We start from the raw sequence: 13,317 nt of genomic DNA, 5'->3' as shown, positions 1-13,317 counted from the left end.
TCAAACATCTGTAAAACTTGTATTTTTGCAGAAAACAATGTAGAAGTGTGCCATACTATTAAGAAAAATGTGGAAAATCTGAGTGTGACATTTTTATCTTGATAGAACCCCTCAACCAATTTTTAGAGACCTCCGATTATCAAATACTGCATATCTGATATCGATGTATGACCAGTTCCGGAGCGAAATTATACATTTATTCGGTATCTTTGGTTATTTGAACGTATGAAACCTGTTATTTGAACAATTGTGAATATTCTGAGCCTAGTTTCGGTACACAATTTTGTATTAATAATGTTGAATCACTCGCTGGAATGTTACTCTCACTGGGTTGAAAGTATCAAAACTATGTGTTTTTGTTTTTACTGAAAATTCATAGTGTATTGATGGCATATTTGATCATTCACGTCAGAAAAGAACCTAGATGAGTTTTAAAATGCTAGAAGTGTCCTCTCGCACATTTTCTCAACTTTTCATGACAAGAGTTATTCCAATGGATTCACTTTTTGAAATAAGAATGATTGAGATTGATCAGAGATGGTTAGAATGGTTGAAAGAGGGCGGAATCAACAGGTTAGTAGGGTAGTGGGGCGGGGCTGGAAAAATAAAGTGAAGATTTAGTTTTTCCGGCTCACGTCGAAATTCATCAAAAGGGTTTTCCCTCTTTTCATCTCCTTGTTCTTCACGAAGATGCAAATTGCTTGAGGATGGAGTTGTTCGAAATAATCTTCACTCACATTTTGTGTTACGTAGATGCCGCTAGCTCAACGTCATGTCCCAGAATAGTGAGAACGGCAGGATTACTGTCGCCAAAAAAGCAGCAGGTAGAACGTATAATGGTTGTAAACAAGAATACGATCTACCAAGATAGTACCTGTTTCGCTAGGGATATCTCACACATATTCAGGTCAAAACGTGTCACAGATAGCTCTGTACAGAAAATGTGAAGAAGAAACAAGCGGAACAAGAAAGGAATCTGAGACTAAATATACAGATTGTTGGAGAAATATGGATAATTCCTGATACTTTCCTGTGAACTCGTCTTTTCACACCTGGAGATTCATTTCATTTGTCGGCAAGAAAAAGGAGTCTAACTGTAAAGAGAATACTGTAAGTATACTGCCGACGTTTGATGTAACCGCGGTGATCTCTCGGAAGAACGGAAAGATGAAATTCAATCTGCCATGAAATGGGAATGTTGAAAAGTGTGAGCTCTAAAGGAATAGTTCAATGAGAATTGGAACCATATAGTGGACAAAACAATAAGAGTTATTAAAAAAAGGATGTAGTCTTCCATTTGGTTTAAAATTCTTCAGATTCAAACGGTTTCTAGTATTTCATTCGCTCGTCTAGTCTCAAGTTCTTGTAATGTATGCAATTCGTTACCATAATCTTATCTTTCTTCATACCAAAGTATCAATAAAACATGTTAATGTGTTCTTCTAATACCCCATTTATTGACTCCTTTCCAATTGTCGGCCCTTATTGTATACCGTATACCTACAGATTCTTGCTCCTGGGAAGTCTCACCGTATCTCACTGGCCCTCGTTAATCCCATCTGTCTGAGCACAGAAAAGGGGCGGAGCATTAGAAGAGTGTGTAGTTACGGACCGCCCCCTCCCAGAAGAGCATAAACACACATCTGATTCATTCATTCTCATCTCATTCGTCCACTCAGCTCACTTATTACTTCCCTCTAGTAATCTGTCTCTCAAATATGACTTCAGATATTTCTGTGTCACTCACTGGAGACAAGGATGTTCTCTGGAAATCTTGTTTTGAAATGGATCATGAAATGATGATCACAGTCCCAGGTCGTCGTATGTTCCCCTTATTGGAATATGAGGTAAAGGGATTGGATCCATTGAAGATATATTCAATGAGCGCTCATTTCGAGTTGGTCGACGAGATGAAGTATAGATTCGTCGGTGGAAACTGGACACAATCTCCATCAACAGAGGAGAAAGGAGATCCAAGGATTGTATTTCATCGAAATGGTCCACAACTTGGTCAGAATTGGATGGATCAGCCACTCAGTTTCGATCAAATAAGAATCACTAATCGCAAATCAAATGAGAGAATCAACGGACCTTCATTCGTAAGTTTTACACTTTACTTTTCAATTATTCCAGATTTTAAATCGTATTCTTTTACAGGTTCACCTCTTCACTCAACACCGATACATCCCGGTCTTGACAATTTACGAGGGAGATCAAATCGTTCACATCTCAAAGATTGACTACACTTCATTCATCACTGTGACAGCATATCATGTAAGTTTCATTGAGTCTAGATACCTGGATAAATGCTCTTATATTTGTATATTTTCAGGGTAATGGACTCAATCAATTCAAGACGAACACCAATCCATACGCAACTGGAAGTCGTCAGGATCGTCGTCAGAAGCGTGAAGCGGAGAGCAGTTCTCTATCTGCGAAGAGAATGAGAAAGGTGTCAGAACCATCCACATCTTATTCACCAGTTCCCATTTTCCCATTTCTACCAATGCTCCCATGTATTCTCCCACAACAGCATTTTCTCCGACAGTATCAGTTCTTGTCCCTAATGGGAATCCCCCTTCAACAACAGCCAATGGACATGAATCAATTCTTCTCAACACTCCACATAACTCCACCAATCACTCCAGAAGCATCGACTCAAGTTGAGAGTTGTCCAGTCAGGGATGAGCAAGTTGAGCCAACTATTGATATCTAATTGTCATCTTCCTTCTTTTCTCCCATATACTCCGTTGTTCATCAACTTTCACTCCCTTCGGTTACGAACTTTTCACTTCCATTCATTCCTCCATCTCTCCATCGTTCAATTAATCAAATATTTTAAAAATTTATCAAGTTTTGTTTCCTTTTTAACAAGTAAAAAACAAGTCCGATCCAGGTGAAATATATGCGTCGAAACAACATGACTACCCTTGCCCGTTCATCTAAAAAAAAACTTCCGTCAGCCCAGTCGGCCCGGAATCAAAAAAGGGAATTTTTCAAACCAATTTTTTGAACTCTTTTGTCCAATTTTAATTCAAAAAAGTACAAATGCTTGATATATAAATGATTTTATTGAGTTCTGAATTATAATCAAAAATTCGACTTTTTTCGGTAAATTTTAAAAAAAAATCAAAATTTTTTTCAAAACTTCGATAGGGTTGAAGCGGTGGAGAATCGCAATGTGATGTAATGAGTTTATTGGGATTCAGAGAGTTCAGAGCTTTCAGAAAAGTATAATCATGATATGGATTGGAGAAACTCGGGTTCACTACGAAAACTACAGTAACCCGGGTTACGGTAGTCCACGTGGCGAGGCGCGTGGTCACATAGTCTTTTCCAATTTCATTCTCACTGTTCTTTTTAAAACTTTTCACATTAATTATTTTTCTTTTATGCACTAACTTCGCTTCGAACCCTTGTTATTGTTGTTGAAAAAATTCAAATTCAAGATACAACTTATTTGCAATTGTTATTCGTTTCCTTCTCAATTTTAAACGAATAGTGAGTATTATAATAAAGTACAAGAAAATGATAAACAATGATAAGACCCGAATGATTTTTGGGAACCGTGGCGGAATTATAGGAATACAGCATTAACAAACAATGTACAGATATACAGAAAACCAGTTAAAATGTGTGAGATATTGTCGTTTCTAAGAAATGAAGTGAGTAATGTTTGAAAAATATTTTACAGAATAAAGATTTCAGTTAGTGAAAAAAGGTTTCAGATCCTATGAGCTTGTTCGAAATCCGACAATGTTTGGAAGTAGATCACCATTTTTTGATCAGCAAGTGCCCTCAAATCGTCCACTTTTTGTGCGAGAGCTTGGTCTATTGGAGTCTTCTCTCTCATTCTCACCACATATTCAGCACTTTTTTTCATCAATTCGTCGATTACTCCATATGGTAACCAAGCACGTGCATTTGGCTGAGATAATTTAGGTGTCTCCTGTTCAACGACTTCTGCGATCAATTGGAGAGCGGCGGCGTACTGTCCGTAGTCGGCAAGACATCTCAGGTAGTCGTTGGGGTTGACGATCTAAAAATTATTCAGTTCTGATCTGATAAGAAGTACGCGTTGATAACAAAAGTTTTGGGTTGTTTTCATGAACAACTAAATGTGGAAAGAGAACTTAATCATTTCCCATTTTCTTCAAACAAACCTTATAAGTGACATGCAACCAGGACGGAATTGTCAGATGATAGGTCAAAAACGCTTCTGTGGCTCCTCGAAGCGGTTTCGGATCTGCAGGATATTCATCTTGTGCAGCTTCCACCAGACCACGAACAACTGCCCAATGATCTTCAATTTTTGGGAACGGAGCATAGTGTCTACGGTTCTCACGAACCCATTTTGTTAAGGGATTTTCTTTGGTGTAGTAAACTTTCTCGTACAAATGATTACGAAGAGCATCGATTTCAATTGCTTCACGGGTTATCACATTGAACAGATTTTGGGAATCCATGTTGAAAATTCTGAAAACTTGCAGATAATTTCAACATGACACCCAATCGACACAGCTTCCGAAATTTTTCAATCACATCGAGCGATTCTCCAATGAAAACAACCCGATGATGTGGGAAGTTCGCTTAAAATACACCAAAATCTTACCTAACAATATCGAATGCATTATCAAAAAGTTTATGCTCGATAAGCAGTGGTAGTAGTTCTTCAGGATCATCTGGAGGGATTCCATTGAATTCTTCACAAGCGAGGAGTCGAGTTGTAGACAAGCATTGCGTCCATATAAAGCGAATACTGAAAAACGATTATTCCATAACAGAAAAAGTATTTTCATGGATTCAAGACCAGTTTTATAATAAGAATATCGAAAATATGTTCATATTTTCTTTATAAGAACTCACTCCTGCTCAGTTAACACCACAATCTGGCGTCTTTGAGACAATGGAAATCTCCCAATCATTTCGTCTCCGCTATCCGTATTCGTCTCTTCACTATCACTTTTAGCAAAAGGTATTCTCTGACGAGCTCTCATAGCTGCCGCCTCCATACTATTTCCAGACGAACTCGAACTCGATCCTTCAGAATCTGTAGTTTTGCCTGACCCAGGTGTCAACGTGGAGGATCCTGATGATCCAGATGATCCTGATGATGAACCCTCCGTCGATTGACTCTCTTGTCTTTTGATTCTTTGTGGCACTAATGGTGTTCTTTCAGTATCATCAGGTCCAACTGACGACTTTTCTGGAGGCACCGGAATAATAATGATATCTGTGTAGGTGTGGTCGTCGTAGGTTGGTTCGTAATCTGTATTCGTTTCAAAGTCATTAGAATGAACATATTGAATATCTCACTTCCACTATCGGGTTCCATTCCTATAACCTCCAGGAGATTCGTCGCAACGGACATACAGTGAAGTCTTTTTGTAGCAAGTTCTAGAGTCATCACCTCAGCTGATTCCATGTAACGAGAGTATTCACACATTACGCAAGCGGCTGGAAATAGAAAACAATGAAGGTCTGAATACTGTAAGAATCTTTTAAACTTCATGTGATATTTCGAACCAAAGCTCTTTCTAAACTCATTAAATTTCATTTCAAACTTACCTTGTCTGAACTCCTTCCTCGCCATGAAAAACGCGTACAACAACTCATAATAGTGCGGATCTGCTGCACGAGGCTGATTCTCAGCCTCTTCTCTCAAAAAATCTTCCACAGTTTTCTCATGAACTCCATATTTCGTCTTGGCAATAACTTCCCAATGTCCAGCTTCCAACATCAATTTCAGCTGTTCACGTATTGCTGCTCTGAGAGTTTCCAAGTTTTTATTCATCTTCGTTGCAAGTAAAAACGCTTCGTGCCACTGATGAGTTTTGGTCAAATGATTATAAAGTGTATTGGCCATGATTCTGACACTATCATTGTTCATCGAAAGTTTTTTGATAGCCGTGCTTGCAGCGAAAGCAACTTGTTCAGTTTGATTGTGTTCTTGGAAGATTCCCATAATTGTTAGATAGTATTCAGCAATAGTCATTGCGTTAATTGGATCAATTCCTCTTGGAGCATTGAAACGTTTTTGAAGGAAATGAAGGGTAGTTTTACGGAGAGCTCTGTTTCCACTTTCGAACATCGGACGTTCATGGGCGAAGATTCCGAGAGCCTGTAATTACGTTATTAAATGAAAAATTATTGTTTATTTCTGAAGGAAATTCTATTCTATGATTTCGATAAATTTTTGTGAGACGAGCTTAGACTGTGTGGGTGAACGAATTTAATCAAAATGAATATAACAGAGCTATTGAATTCGTCAAATGTTGAGAAAAAAAACTACTGATATACAAACTATGTATCTGACATTGAACAGTGTCTTTGAGTTACAAACAACAGCCCGACTGAAGATAAAAGCTAGTTATAAACCTAAGTTTACAGAAAAAAAAACGTCAATCACAGGCTCAACAAGTCCACCATATCCCGCACCGGGAAGCCCCGCCTATTTCACATAGTAATTATAGTGATATAGTTATAGCATGTTCAGTACTGAGCATCTGGTAACAGGATGAGCAAAAATTGCTCATTCATTCACCAGATGTTCAGTAGTGAACATCAGCAGCACCGGAACTTGAGGAGGAGTCCTAAAGAAGCCCAAATGAGGGGATCCCGATGAGCCCAGAACTTGATGAGGAGGAGTCCTAAAGAAGCCCAGATGAGGGGATCCTGAGGAGCCCAGAACTTGATGAGGAGGAGTCCTAAAGAAGCCCAGATGAGGGGATCCCGAGGAGCCCAGAACTTGATGAGGAGGAGTCCTAAAGAAGCCCAGATGAGGGGATCCCGAGGAGCCCAGAACTTGATGAGGAGGAGTCCTAAAGAAGCCCAGATGAGGGGATCCCGAGGAGCCCAGAATTTGATGAGGAGAGCACGAGGAGCCCAGAATTTGATGAGGAGAGCACGAGGAGCTCAGAATCTGAGGAGGAGAGCACGAGGAGCCCAGGATCACAGAAGGAGAGCACGAGGAGCCAAGGATCAGAGAAGGAGAGCACGAGGAGCCCAGAATTCGGAGGAGGAGGAGAAGTCCAGAACTTGAGAAAAGGATCCCCAGGAGTCCGTAGGAGGAGGCCGAGGATAAGTCCACCAGGAGCAGAGTCAGAGAAGGAGTCACAACCGGAGGAGGATTCCACGAGGAGCCCAGAACTTCAGCACTTGATTGGGTCTGGTGGAAACAGACTATTTGTAGGAAATTTGGGTCGAATTAGATTGTGATAGGATACAGATTGTGTGGAGTACAATCGTGTACAAAAACCAGCAGGCGGTACATCACTCACCCGCGAAACTAAATGACTCACCCGCCAAAAATTATATAACCGCCAAAATCAGATAACTCAGGTAGTGAAAAATATACGGGAAATATCATCTGAAATTCATTCATTCCCTTTACTTACCCTAGCATAAAATGTCGTCTATTCTATATTCTACTACTATTACTAACCTTCCACTACTTCCAATGGCTCATTTGGTCAAAACACTAGATGTCAAATCTCTGATCAATCTATCCAAGACTGCTGATATATTCAAACAATTCATTCAACTTCTACATATTCCATCTGGCGGATATCACATTTGTGTTCGAAGCCATCGAGTTGATATCTATATTCCATCCAGAAACTACTCTCAATCGTTCCATCATTCCAGCAAGTTTATCCTGATCAATGCAATGTATGATATTCATGAAGAACTTTCTGATCTACTCCCTGGAAATCTGGATTATCTCAATATTGATCCAGATCTTGTCAGTTATTTCGATGCTTTCAATCAGAAATGCACAGTCCTATCGGTCGGTGAAAAATCATATGAATACTCAGAAGCGAATGTGGAATGTATGGATGACTGTACTTCAGAAGATCTTGATATTCTATTGGATGGTGTCGATTTTCAGAAGGGACTCGCGTTGAATGGACCAATAGAACTCAGAACTGAACACTACAAAATCTTCAATATCGATTGGTTGCAAGTCAGAAATTCGTCATGGATCACACCAGAATTCCTGCGGAAATTGAAGAACAAAGTGATCTTTTTGGCTGATATCTGGACTTTGACAGAGCAGAATATCAATGAGTTTATTTGTGATATGAGAGATGGAAAGATCAATGAAAATCTTCAAGTAATCGGATTCGGTCGATATGGAGGATGGAATACTGTATCTATTCTTCAAGGAATACAAGTTGTTGAACAAAGAGACCAAGTCTACAAACTGCCGGAATATGATCCCAGAATCATGACGGAGAAATTCTTACCACGTGGATTCAATTCTGACGGTTTTAAAATCAAGGAATCCTATGATTTCATTAGAAACGATGGAATCAAATGTAGCATTCAATTCTGGCGGTCGACAATTCGCATCTATGTTTGGAACCAGAAGAAAGAGGGAACCGTCACAAAGAAGCGATGGAATACTAATGATATCAATGGATCACCAGTGAAAAAACATAGTTAACACTCATTATTGTGATTTTTATTTTAAAACTACTGAATAAAATTACTAATTCCAAGCCTTTGTTTTTATTTAGAGAAAAGAGATGGCAGAAGTCCTCTAGTAATTTCTAAAGTTGAAACTTTCAGTTACACATTGCAGTATTCGAATCAATCTATGGAGTTTTTTCCATAAAAATTCTAAAAATCATACATACTTTCGGGGGAAACTTACTCTCTGCCCAAGACCAAGTCCTGACCACGCGATTCCCTGATAGAATTCAAAAACTGGTTCCAATGCTTCAGTTTTCTGAACATATTTTTGTACGAACAGCGACAGCAATACTCTATACTCGTTTCTTTCAGCCAGAAGACGTGGCACAAGAAGAATCTCCGTAGTTGAGAGAAATGCACGAACAGCCGCTTCAGTCGTCACTTTGACGAACCAATTGAAGTCTTTCAGACGTATTTCTTTGTATCCATTTGGCCCGTAACCTCCTTCTCGTTTCAGTATTCCAAGTGCCTCGTCATCCGAAACTATCCATGTTTCGATATTCAATTTCAATCCACCTCTGAAAATTGTTAAAAATGAATCTTTGTTATAAATAACCCGTTTTTCAATCAAGCGGAAAACCTTGTAATTTTGACATCCAATATTTCCTTGAGCTCCCAATAAATGCGAATAATCTCTTTGAGTTTACGGGAAAGCGAGTGGATAATTTTGAACGGTTCAACTCCGTCTCGTTCGTTCTGCTGTAATTAATAATCATTTTTCTAGGAACGAACATGAAAAAACGATGAAATGTTATATCAACAGGATCATACTTGCAATCCGGGCCGATCCGGGCCGACGATTTTTATTAAATAACTTTCTTCAAAAAATCGTATCGTGTTGGTTAATAGCTCAAATGATAGGTCTTTGAACCTGTCATCAGATAAAATCAAAACAAATTTCGCAGAACATATACTTTTATCTGATGACAGGTTCAAAGACCTATCATTTGAGCTATTAACCAACCCGATACGATTGTTTGAAGAAAGTTATTTAACAAAAACCGTCGGCCCGGATCGGCCCGGATTGCAAGTATGAACAGGATGAATTCACTCACAGCTTTGATACTATTGTACAATGATAGCAGAATTAGTGCAAAATGAACACGAGATTCCACAGTTCTTCGAATATTCACAGCAACAAGACCTTGTGTGAAAGATCCATTGAAATCACGTGTAATCATACCGCCGTACGGTTTCGTTGGATCGTAAGCCGCTGCAGCAAGGAATGCCTTCGTCAACGCGACAATCCTTGCATATTGTACAGTTGTGATTTGAAGAAAACGTCCATCCGTATCAAAATCGAACGGATTGACTTTTACGTCATCCTCCATTGGTACGCTTCCGGCTACTGAACACATAACGCGGGCTCTATGACGATTCTGAAATTACGGAATAATTTTAATATTCGTAAAAAGTTCTTATGCCGTCAGTAATACAGTACCGCCCAAAAGGTTATCAACTTTGGCTGTTTTCAGCTGAAAATGATCAACTTTGAGAGTGTGTCATGGTAATACTGATTGTTCCACAAAGTAGATTTTTAATGAACTATACAGAACAAAGGTAGATCTTCATTTTTGTAGTTGACAACTTTTTTGTACGAGCACTCCCTAAAGAGTTATGGTCATTTTAAGACGACATCTCAAAAATCGCACTATTTTTGCACTGAAATGGGTCGATTTTAGGGAGAAATTACTTTGTCGATACGTAACTTGCTAGAGAGTGCTCGCACAAAAAAGTTGCCAACTACAAAAATGAAGATCTACCTTTGTTCTGTATAGTTCATTAAAAATCTACTTTGTGGAACAATCAATATTACCATGACATACTCTCAAATTAGGTAATTTTCAACTGAAAACAGCCAAAGTTGATAACCTTTCGGGCGGTACTGTATATAAAGACGCTACCATAAGAAAAACACGTCGATCCGCAAGTAGTGACGCCTCCTCAATTAAAGCAGTCATTTCGTTATCCAGTTCTTTCGGGAATTTCGGCTCAAGCTTTAGTTTCTCTTTGTTTTTCATCATGAGGAGATTCAGAAGTTCTGTGTTAACCTCTTCGAGAATAGTCATCCGATCTCTATGAATTACAGCCATTATCCTCAAGTTTCCGGATATTTGAATTGGTGAAAGAGAAATGACTCCGCGAGCATTGAAGTCGAGCTGTTGACATACTTCGAGATATTTCCACCAGAAACTGAAAAACGTGATATTATCGGACTCCTGATGAGTTTTATACATACTCTTGATACAAAGCTTGATGTTTTTGTTTGGATGACATCGATTTCAGTTCCGGACTCGGTTTATTGAATTTTTGCTTGTATTCAGGGGAACGCAAATAACTTTGTACAAAATTGTAGAGCACATTCCACTCGCCGTCGCTTATATCTTTGAAATACCTTTGGGTTCCGTCGGGAGTTTCACTAACGTCCCAGTTATCGGAGACGATCTAAAAATTTATAGGATTGCGATTCGAATTTTTGAAAAGAACTTCATGAAACACGATCTTTTTCAAGCTCAATTCTTGAAATACCACCAACCTGAATGCCCCGATGAACGATGTCAAATGGGAACAAATCAAAGTTAAAGACCACATCGTTAATTTGCTCATAAGAAGCATCAGGTATCAGAAAAAATGGTTTCTTCTGTTCATCACCATCATTTCTACCGTCTGAAGTCGGGACAGGAAGGAATGGGCGAACTGGATGCCAATCAAGATCAGAGATAACTTCTCCAGTATCCCATTGAATTGCGAATGAAATACGTTGAATCGAGTAACTTTTTTGGGTAGATGAACTTTTGAACAGAGCGGATAATGAGAATTGGGCGGCAGTTCGAGCGTTCTTCTCCTCGCTGAAAGTGTAGGAAATTGGGAAGAAATTGAACGCTCTCCGGGTGTTTCCGAGGTGAAATAATTTAACAGCTTCAGAAAATGCTCCTAATTTTGAAATTTTAAACGTTTTGTTTGGAAACTTATTTGCGAGTATAAAGTTGTTATTGTGCCTTTCTCATTTAATATTTTTATTTTATTTGCGTTTTTCGCTTAAAACTCTAGCATTCGCATACCATTTCTGTTCTTTCTCCACCAACTCTTCCGATTCCTTCGGTGGAAAATAAGTCTGGAGCAATCCCAAATCCACCAGCGACATACTATTATCTGTTACACGTTTCTCATACATCTGCAGATGCTTCATCTCATAATTCGAAAATTTAATAATGTGCACTCGGATTCCAACACTTTGCCGTCCGATAACAACATCACATCCAACAATTATGAGTATATCACTTCCATATGGATATGCTTTCATAGTATATTCTAATCGGGTTGGTCCAGCTTCTGTACTTGTCGAATCATCGGTATCAGAGCGTTTTGAATCATCAGTTCGTCTTGGAATCGGATCATCTGGAGATAAATATTCGTTGAGATTAATGCGGGTTTCCAGCTGCTCCTTATTGTCAGCATTCCATGCTTCAACAATTCCGTCTCTCGTTACAGCAAATATTATATCAGACTTCGGTCCGGATTTTTTATCTGATGACACTTCTGACAGGTCCCTCATTGCACAAGAATCACTGACAAGTCTGCTGGTTCTACCGAACCATTTGTAATAGAAACCGAGTTCTGGAAGACGAAATTCTTCGTGACCGACATTTTCGTTTTCTTGATCGCGACCGAGAGCAACGAATCTGAGTTCGCCTTCCGCTGTGATGTAGCTGACCTGGAATGTGGGAAGTTTAAAAATTTCTTTGTCGGTATTTTGGTGGAAAAATGTTTTTTCTCGAATTCTCAATAACTTTTTCGAAGAAAACCAGTAGTTTTTAAAATTTGCTACACTTTTCGAATTGTTTTTTTCTCACTTTTGAATATTTCATGTATGGTGGTTTTGTTACGAACTAAATTTTGACAAATTCAGTGGAAAAAGGAGAACATTTGCCAGTTTTACAGCAGTTTTGCCAAAAATTCGAAAACCACGTTGTTTCAAACTTTCAGCGAGATACAAAAAGGACGAGCTCAGCTATTCACCGTGTTTTTGTTAGGATGATGTGTGACACTGGCTCGAATCGGCCGTCCCTTTGTCCTCAGTTCGAACTTGGTCTCGTATATACTAAACCCTTCGTCTTCGAAGAGTCTGTGCAACAATGAACCCGTCTGGAAGTTAAAAATCAGAATTAAGTTTGAATATGCGAAAACTTTCACTCACATTGTCGGGTTTAGAAGTAATCGCTTTATAAAATCGATGTACTGACGTGGCTGTCGGCACGACAATGCTGAGAACTCCTTGTTTGAAAAATGTAATAGAAGTCCCTGGAATAATATAGGAACGTCCGACATCCATGCATATTGAGTTGTCAGTCAAAGAATAAAGAGTCGACCGCTCTTCAATGTAGAGTTTGTTTCCCATAGCTCGCCAGATGAAAATTCGATCGGAAAAGTTTTTGATGTCTGGAAAAGTGGCGATTCCACCGGATGGTTCTGTTTCTAATATGTTGGTATTGAGAGGTCCGTCTGGAAAAAGATAAATAATTTCAGAAGAAACTGTAAATTAATCTCACTAGATTGTATTCCAAATCTGTGCCAATATTCTACGGCAAATCCATCCCCAAAGGTTAACTCTGTACCATACACCAAGTCCATCTGTAATGAAAGATTTTTATTAACTTTTGTGGAAAAAAGAACACGAACATAAAGATATGAGTACTTGTAATTGAAAATAAAGAAATATATTATTGTTTTTCTCCAGCGGATACGAAGAATACCGATTTTGAAAGTTATTCTTAGCGACTTTACTATGAAATCATTCAAAACGCATAAATATTTTGGAAATTAAAAAGTGGGCGGAGC

The 13,317-nt window shown here is 38.8% G+C and overlaps 3 protein-coding genes across 3 annotated transcripts; 2 read left to right on the top strand and 1 right to left on the bottom strand.

The window, feature by feature from the left end:
• Window positions 1-1,718: 1,718 nt before the first annotated feature.
• On the top strand, window positions 1,719-2,716 carry GCK72_000985 (uncharacterized protein; the record flags this gene model as incomplete). Its single annotated transcript, XM_053722792.1, has 3 exons — window positions 1,719-2,099; window positions 2,158-2,274; window positions 2,333-2,716. The coding sequence occupies 3 exons, from the start codon at window positions 1,719-1,721 to the stop codon at window positions 2,714-2,716; spliced, it is 882 nt and encodes a 293-aa protein (XP_053591437.1).
• A 1,008-nt stretch (window positions 2,717-3,724) lies between these two features.
• On the bottom strand, window positions 3,725-13,110 carry GCK72_000983 (uncharacterized protein; the record flags this gene model as incomplete). Its single annotated transcript, XM_053722791.1, has 17 exons — window positions 3,725-4,039; window positions 4,164-4,476; window positions 4,613-4,759; window positions 4,867-5,269; window positions 5,317-5,457; window positions 5,569-6,121; window positions 6,545-7,168; window positions 8,660-8,996; window positions 9,059-9,177; window positions 9,534-9,857; window positions 10,383-10,671; window positions 10,718-10,923; window positions 11,015-11,327; window positions 11,541-12,193; window positions 12,499-12,624; window positions 12,677-12,981; window positions 13,029-13,110. 17 exons carry the CDS (start codon window positions 13,108-13,110, stop codon window positions 3,725-3,727), a joined length of 5,250 nt encoding a protein of 1,749 aa, XP_053591436.1.
• Window positions 7,409-8,449, top strand: GCK72_000984 (uncharacterized protein; the record flags this gene model as incomplete). The annotated part of the gene is made up of 1 exon (XM_003111081.2): window positions 7,409-8,449. The coding sequence occupies one exon, from the start codon at window positions 7,409-7,411 to the stop codon at window positions 8,447-8,449; it is 1,041 nt and encodes a 346-aa protein (XP_003111129.2).
• Window positions 13,111-13,317: the final 207 nt, after the last annotated feature.

Source organism: Caenorhabditis remanei, chromosome I, assembly GCF_010183535.1.
Source record: "Caenorhabditis remanei strain PX506 chromosome I, whole genome shotgun sequence".
NCBI classification, from domain to species: Eukaryota; Metazoa; Nematoda; class Chromadorea; order Rhabditida; family Rhabditidae; genus Caenorhabditis; species Caenorhabditis remanei.
This window is presented reverse-complemented; position numbering and strand designations above follow the sequence as displayed.